Consider the following 8,721-nt stretch of genomic DNA (forward strand, 5'->3'; position numbering starts at 1 on the left):
AAGTTCATAGAGGCGATGCCAATTCCTCCAAGCACTTCTGTCTGGGGAGCGCTTCTAGGAGCTTGTAAGATCCATGCCAATCTGAGTCTTGCTGAAATGGCTTGTACACGTTTGCTTGAACTGGAACCTAGGAACGATGGCGCGCATGTGCTCCTATCAAACATATATGCTAAATCTGGGAAGTGGGAAAACGTTTCTGAGCTGAGGAAGCATATGAGAGTCACTGGACTGAAAAAAGAACCAGGATGCAGCTCAATTGAAATCAATGGCATGATCCATGAGTTTCTCTCTGGAGATAATGCTCACCCGATGTCTGAGAAGGTATACGGGAAGTTACACGAGGTTATGGAGAAACTGAAATCGAATGGTTACGAGCCAGAGATGTCACAGGTTCTGCAGATCATCGAGGAAGAAGAAATGAAGGAACAATCTCTGAATCTCCACAGCGAGAAGCTGGCTATCTGTTATGGACTGATATCAACAGAGGCTCCAAAGGTGATCCGAGTTATTAAGAACCTAAGGGTGTGTGGAGATTGTCATTCAGTTGCTAAACTAATATCTCAGCTCTATGATAGAGAAATAATAGTGAGGGACAGGTATCGGTTTCACCATTTCAGAAATGGGCAGTGTTCTTGTAATGATTTCTGGTGAAATATCAGATTTACTAGAAGAAACTCGGTCAAGTTTTGTGTGTTGTTCCTGTAACGTTTTGCGACTTGGACCTCCTCTCCAGCGTTAATACAAATGTTACATATACCAAAAACATCATCTTCTCTTTGTGTATGTAGATAGCTTCAGGACTTTGTAATTACTGAAGTCAAAACCACTAAATCTCTGTGTTTTGCGTCATCTCTTAACCAAGATTTCAATTTTGCTCATATGGTAGAACCATAATAGATTTCATTAAGTCTGATTGTGATTACTTACACAAGAAAATTACTGCAACTGCACACACAAAAAAAAAAAAACAGAAGATAGCCAAAGTAAAGATGCATTACAACAACCGACAACCGTCGTAAGAACTTTTGTATAAAGGCTAAAACAAGAAATGATACACTGGTGCATCTACAACACTTAAGATTCACACAAAGATAAGAAAAACACGAGTTACTCTTTAATGTGTCAGATATAACAGCTGCTGAACAACTTTTGCTTCATATTTGCTCTCATATCAACAAGCTGCTAATAACAGTAGATGTAATAAAAGATCCTTCACCTGCAAGTTAATGAAAATCCTAAATAAGATGAGGCTACAGAAATTGTCATATAATAGTATCATCATCATCAAAGATTATAACATACCTTCAACTGCAAGAAACCAGCCCACGAACCATCAAAACGTAACAGAGCGAGAAAGATCAATGGAAGGCGAGTTCATGGATCTAAGCACCAGCGATATTGATTCGAACTTCCCCCGAATCTCACCTCCTCGACGTCTTTCCAACGCGATCTCTACGCCCCGAACAACTTTAACTCCATACAGCTGGCTGTAAGTATTGCCCAAAATCACCAACATTCGCCATTTTACATTCATCATATTTGAGCTTAGGCTGTTAGGCAAATCAGATAAACCGATCACAGGTCTCCAAAACAACCCATTCGGATTATATGCCACAATTATTGGATATCCGGTAACACACTGAGGATCAATACTATACAACAAATCCCAAACCACACAAGACGTATAGTTCCAAAATCTCATAAATTGGCTGTCGAGTCCCAATGACTGCCATTTACCTTGTCTTGGTTCGTAAGCCAAACAACACTGAGGATCAAGTGGGAATTTTTTTTTTTAATTATCAAACTGGCATATTTTTAAAGTTTAATCTATAACCATTTTTGCCAAAGATAACGTCTTATGAATGTTAAAGTCCCAAGATAAATCATTACATGCAGCGAAATCTTATTATATAAAATTTAGGTTTAAAAGTTAGTCATTAATAAAATCATAATACGTGTCAATTGTATATTTTAACATATATTAATTTAAAATATATGAAAAAAATAATTAAAATGTCTAAATAAACATGTCAATGCTAAATGACTAAAATGTTTTAAAATTAAAAAATGTGAAAGTTCTAAACATGTCATAAAAGGGAAATTTGTAAGTAAGTGGAAAAAAAGAAATAAATTTGTTTATATATTAAAAAGAATTAAAATTTAATTTTATCCGATTAGAGGTGTGAAAAAGTCAATTTTATCCCAACACAAATGATTAAATTTGATTATGATCGCAATGACATGAGCACGTAATTTTTTACAGATTATGCTTTTCAAATAATAGTAGAGATAGATTATCAAGAAGCATATTCCACTGATTGAAGTTTGAACATGATAATTGCGATTATTGTTCGCATATAACACAAGACCCAGATAAAACGGACGATACGACTAATTTTTTTTAGTATTTGATATATGCCAGGCCCAGCCCAGCCCAATAAGATCGTTTGAAAGACGCTAGACAGATCTTATCCCAATCTGATCCAGAATGGGACCTTCTTAGTGAAAGCTCAACATGGTTTTGGACTAGCCTATTCGATGGGACGAGGACAAATCCAGGGGAGGAGATTTGATGTTTTTTTTAATGATTATGGTTTTGGTCACCATGTACTATATATGTAACGTGTTTATTCTCTGAATATTTTCCAACATAACCATACATAGAGTTGCCGGTTGCGTGATCCTTGTAGTATAGAAGAGATTGTACATTTATATACAAAAATTATTAATCAGTTATTTTCCTAACTATTACAATTGTACTTTCAAAATTTTCCTGTTATACAACTATGATATTATGATTATTTTTTTTACAAAATCATATTAGTTTTACAATATACTTATTTAAAACATATTATTCCATAGTAAAGTGTAATAATTTTTAGAAAGTAAACTTTCAATGGCACTAAACACAATTAGTTACGACGAGCATATAATTATATTGTATCTGTTTCCTTTAGGTAAAGTCATTAAGTTAAGTTAAGCCATTAGGAATGTGCAGTCATTCGCACAATGATATAAATTAGGATAACACCTGCTACGATCTCTGAAACAGCAATAACACGTATCTGGTCCGTGGTGACTTCTACATGTTTGACGAAGGCACACTGAGGAACCTAACTTGTTCGATTCAACACCTTTTCCTCCGTTTGCATCTGTAATTAAGAAATATATTCGAAGTTAAAAAAAAAATGAAGAACTAAAAAAAATGAAGAAAGAAATATTATTTATTAAAATATGATTACATTAATGGTGATTATTTATATATATATATATATATATATATATATGCATAATTTCATAGAGGAACGAGAAAATTACGATGATGCAAAGGATAACAAAATGTTAATTATTTATTTGTTGTTATTTGATGATTGAAAATTCAAACCTTTCTTGGTCGCGTCAAACTTTTGTGTTTCCCCAGCTAGATATATAAGAAAAAAAATTAGAAGTTAAAAATTAATATAGAGAAGATTATATATATAACAATATATATGCTTACAACGATGATGATTGTCATTAAGCAATGAAAAACGATAATTTATATATGTGCTCATAATTTCGTAAACATACATCCATGAGGAACGAGAGAAAGTATGATCATGAAAAGGATAGCAAAATGTGATGATGACATTTCTTGTGATGTTCTTTTGAATATCAAATTTTGCTTTGTTTTTTTTTTTTTGTTTTTTGATTTTTTTTGTTTTTTTTTGTTTTTTATGGTTTAATTTGAAATCCTTACATACAGTTGTTTTATTATATAGATAAGTTGTATGTAACTATTAGCGCATGTCTCTTATGGTGATCCGTAAAAACAGTTAAACTGTTTTTACTAGTTTTAGTTCTTTCCTATTCCTTAGTAAATTAGAGATATTGTTGTTGTTTAACATGACAACTACATAAATTTACTATTATGAACCATAACAAAATATGTATACCAATTCATACATACTACACATATACAGTATATATATTTACTATTATGACAAGGTTTTTTCTAATTTTGCCTATGGATGCGACATTTGGCATTCTATTTTGCGTCACGTGTGCTTTACATTAATTTTAAGTTAGATCCAATAAATGTAAATTTATTTACTTAGAAAAGTGTTCATTTTATTTATCTTCTACCAAATCTTTAATTATTTTGGGTTTGTATTATTTAGTATTATTTCATAGCAATACTCTATATAGTTTACTTTGGTAAAAAAAAGTAATCCATCTTACAAGAATATATCTATTTTAATTTATACAATTTGTAAATTATTCACTAATTTTTCTTTAAATTTCTTTACTCTTTGTTTACCAAATCTTTAATTATTTTTGGTTTTTTATTTAGTATTATTTCATAAAAATCTTAATAGTTTACTTTTGTTAAAGAAAAAGTAATCTACTTTACAAGAATAAATTTATTCTATTTTGTTTTTACGATTTATAAATTCTTCACTAATTTTTTTTATCACAACCGTAACTTTCTTAAATTAACTATTTTTATCGGTTTCACATGTCAATATATACTATATATTAAACTATAATAAAGTAGAGTTCTGAGAAATTGTCATTTTGCACCACTCTATTTTATTAACATGTGTCATTTTTTTTTCAATTTTAATGGAATAAAAGACTCATTATTGCTAATCTAAAACTAAATTGTCTACACACATTTTTTAATTTAAGACTTTTTATTTGTTCAGTTTCTTTAGGTTTACATTTACTTCGCTCAATCAATAACCTTTAAAACATTATAGGTGGACGTTTTCTTTTGTTCAAACTATTCATGTTGCAATAATGAATTAATTACAATTATTATGCTTTATAACTGTACTTGTTGTCATGAATGTATTTACTCAGAATAATGTGTCAATGGAATTTCTTACAAACTTCATAAAATGTTTAGTGTATTATAGAAGATCTAATGCTCACATGACTAATAAAGAAGAAAACTATCATGCACTATATGTCTTTCTTTTCCTGCAATTTCCATGGTACTTTCTTTTTTCTTATGAAGTTTTTTAAAAAATAATGATGTCTTGCAGTATGATGATTAACAAATTAATATATCGATGACTATTTGAAGAAGTCATTCACAAAACAATGTCAATGTTTTTTTTTTTTTTGGTATAAGAGGCTTGTCAATATTTATTAGCCTCTTTCAAATGATTATGTTTTATGATAGTCATGATTTAAAGTTATTGGATTGTTTTGTAATGTATTTTTTTTTTTTCAAACTACAGTTGGAAGTTTTCAGTGATGAAGATGAGCCCAATGCTAAAGCACAATCTATTTGGCTTTGAACATTCACTCATAATATTTGGCCTTAGATTCCTCTCTTAAGTCCTCTCATCTTCAACTACAATATATTTCTAAGTTTATGTTTCGAAATTTGCTCTCTTTTTCGTTTTTAAAATTTTTTTATCCCCATTACAAAAAATATTTTGCTTTGCCTAACTTTACTGTGTAATGCATATATACATGGTAAATAAATCACGTACTTCTTTATGCCCTTTGAAATCACTTCCCAAACTTTACAACAACCTTTCGCATTACACAGAAAAACATTACAAAGACCTATTGAAAATATTTAATATATATATATATATATATATTTGTACATATTGTAATCTCAATACTTTTATCATAGATATATGTCAATCGTTAAAAGTACTATAAATTAGCACGTAGATTAACTTGTACAAAAACAAGACTACTTTTATATCGCACTGGTATTATTTGAGTTATCAATCATACTTCATGTCTATTTTCCTGTAATCCTTATGTCTATTTTCCTGTAATCCTTGCTACATTCGTCATTATGCCAAAAAAAAGCTTACACCATTTCCAATGGTTATCTATATTTTTTTGGTTTGAATTTCTATTTTACATTTAGGGTATAATTTTGAAGAGATATGATTTAATATTTAGAGTATACGATTAAAATTATGATGCAATTTTAGTATTTTTAGAATTTTAAAAATGATGTGCTAAATTTAAAACGAAAACTTACTTTTATGCAATTTGTGAAAATTGTCCTTTTAACATGCACACTTCGTAATATAAACTTATAAATGTATATATTTAAATTCTTTTCAAGACATATATAAATAATATCATGTATATTTTATATATAATTTAATGAAAATTTTATTTTACATATAAAAAATTTGACTTTATAACCCACACATCGCGTGGGTAACTTTCTAGTATATATATATATATATGATACTATATATATATGGACCTATGGTCTAATATGTGTGAAGCGGGAAACTGAAAGTTTTAGATAAAGCGAGAGAGAACAACTTTAGTTCTTTCTTATTGTTTTCTTTCCATTCTACATAGATATATATGGGAGAAACAAGCTATGTAAACGTTATAATCTTGGAATTATACCCAATAAGTATATATACATGTGGAATTATTTAAGACTTAACATACCAAAAAAAAAAGTGTGATACACGTCGAAAATTTGCATCCATACGCAAAACTTGATCACTTTCATACCAAAATCTTAAAAGAGTACCATAGGATTTTTTAGTGGCTCCATACTATAGTATTCCAGTTTGTTTGTAATTAACTTCGGTGATTTGTGTGATACAAATTATGATAAATTTATGAAAGTAATCCTTTTGGGAAATAGTATTCTCTATATCAGCCGTTAAGACCTAGGAGTTTCGAATCAAACAATCTCTTCACGTCTTGGTATTTATCGTTACAGTTGTCATGATAAATGGTAGCGCGCGTCCCATGTTTTTTTTTTGATTATTTCTATATGTTCTTGTGGTATCTAATTCGACATGACGATTGTCCTTGTAAAATCATGAAGGGATGGTAATGTAAGTAAGGCGAGATTTTTTTTTTGTTGGCATCCCAGTTTGGTCTTAGCCGAGTATTGACGATATGGTTGTAACAACGGTTCCTGCTCATCATTGGAAAGATGCAAGTTTATCGGTTATTTTGTTATTTAACAACGGTTCCTTCACTTTCTTTACATATCAGAAGGACCAGAAGTTGTCTTCTTTTTTGTATGAACGACACAAAGTTGTACGTAGACATATAATTGTGACCTCTCGGTGCCATTGGTAAAATCATGTGACCAGCTTCAATATACATAAAAACCGGCAAAAGATATCTCCTGTTTTTATTGTTACTCGGTCATATCACATGTATCGTGATCGGCATAACTTATATACAAGTAGTAGACTAGATTAGATAACAAATATATATATATATATACTAGAAGTCATCCGTGCTACGCACGGGTTTAGCTTAAATTGTTGTTTAATTATAGTAATTTGGAGATTATTAATTTTTATTTGTTTACCAACCAATGGTTATTTTATGATTTTAAAAATACACTGATCATATTAATTTTTTTTGGGTTCATTTGTTTGATGTTACTTGAGTTTTCTTTTGATATATAGTATTAGAGTATTTCAACACATTGAGAAATTTTTGATTGCATAGTAGAGTGTTTATGGTATTTTCTCTCTTTAGATTTTCAATACATATTAGAGCATATGCATTGGTGAGAGAGTCATTGAGTTTCTCATCATATAATAATATTATTTTAATATAGAGAAATTTAGGGGCTTCTTTCTAATATGAGAATTTGTTAAAAATACCATTTTTGAGATACTCTTTATCAAAAATATCTCTTTTTGAACATTTTCATTTTTGCCCTCTTTTACACAGATTATAATATGTTAAATTAATTTTAAGAATTTTTTTTAGGTCTGAGTTCTCTATTTTATATTTAGGATATAATTTTGATGGAGTAAAGTTTAGTATTCGGAGTTTAGAATTTAGAATTTAGTCATTTTACACATTAAAAATGGGTATTTTTGAAAATGAACAACATGAAAGGGTATTATTAAAAAATGACATAAGAAAAGGAATTTTTTGAAAATGTGCTATTTGATATTAAGATTCCTAAAAATATATGATACCAATATACAATGAGCATATACTACTCAAAACTATAACAGTCAAATTAATCATATATAGTATAGAAAAATGTAACTCATATCGTACCATGAGATAGAAAGACATCACAAGCTTAACAACATGGTTTTTTAAGCATATGATAGTAACATACAATTTTCCTTTTTTATAATAGTTTAAAATACGTTTTTTCTTAAAGATGAAGACTAATAAGAAAATAAATTTACCATGGAGAGACTCATATGCATTGTCCAATACAAAAAAAATTTAGCTTGCTTTACCACATGAATGCCCAAAAGAAAAAAAAAATAGAGATTCTAAAATATAAGAAAGGAACAAAACCTAACATGCTCAACATATTCAATCACGATAGTTCATTTTTTTCATGATGTAGTAATATTAACACAACCAACAAACACGACAATCTGAAGTAAAAATAAAACATGGTTTAAGGTCCGACCCATAGGCCAAGCAAGTAAAGCCAAGGATTAGGGCATCAATTTTTCTGGTGCATATTTTAGGCCAAAAGTTTTAGGTCTTCTATGTAGGATAAAATAAATTATAAGTTCAGTTATTATTGGATTTTTTTTATAAGTTCGAAAAAATTTAGAAGTTCAAGTTTTATATAAGAAAACAGTATATTATTCATGTAGATATATCCAACTTACGGATGAAATTTTATTAGGTCTATGTGAAAACCTATTTAATCTTTTCAATTGTTGGAGAATGGGCATTAGATTAATGTTAATTAAACTTGTTGTTACTGAGATTTAAAGTAAAATTTTA

The 8,721-nt window shown here is 29.3% G+C and overlaps 1 protein-coding gene and 1 long non-coding RNA gene across 2 annotated transcripts in view; one reads left to right on the top strand and one right to left on the bottom strand.

Moving 5' to 3' along the window:
- LOC104753411 (pentatricopeptide repeat-containing protein At2g29760, chloroplastic-like) overlaps positions 1–841 on the top strand; it is a 7,855-nt gene extending 7,014 nt beyond the window's left edge. Inside the window, exon 2 of the mRNA XM_010475669.2 lies at positions 4–841. Coding sequence (XP_010473971.1) covers positions 4–651 — 648 coding nt within the window. The 3' untranslated portion in view covers positions 652–841. The remainder of the gene's footprint in view (positions 1–3) is intronic.
- LOC104749918 lies at positions 2,747–3,710 on the bottom strand. The gene is made up of 3 exons (XR_761502.1): positions 3,571–3,710; positions 3,386–3,421; positions 2,747–3,152 (listed from the first exon to the last, which is right to left on the bottom strand). It is a non-coding gene; the product is annotated as an uncharacterized LOC104749918 (long non-coding RNA).

This window comes from Camelina sativa, chromosome 16 (assembly GCF_000633955.1).
Source record: "Camelina sativa cultivar DH55 chromosome 16, Cs, whole genome shotgun sequence".
Classification (NCBI taxonomy): Eukaryota; Viridiplantae; Streptophyta; class Magnoliopsida; order Brassicales; family Brassicaceae; genus Camelina; species Camelina sativa.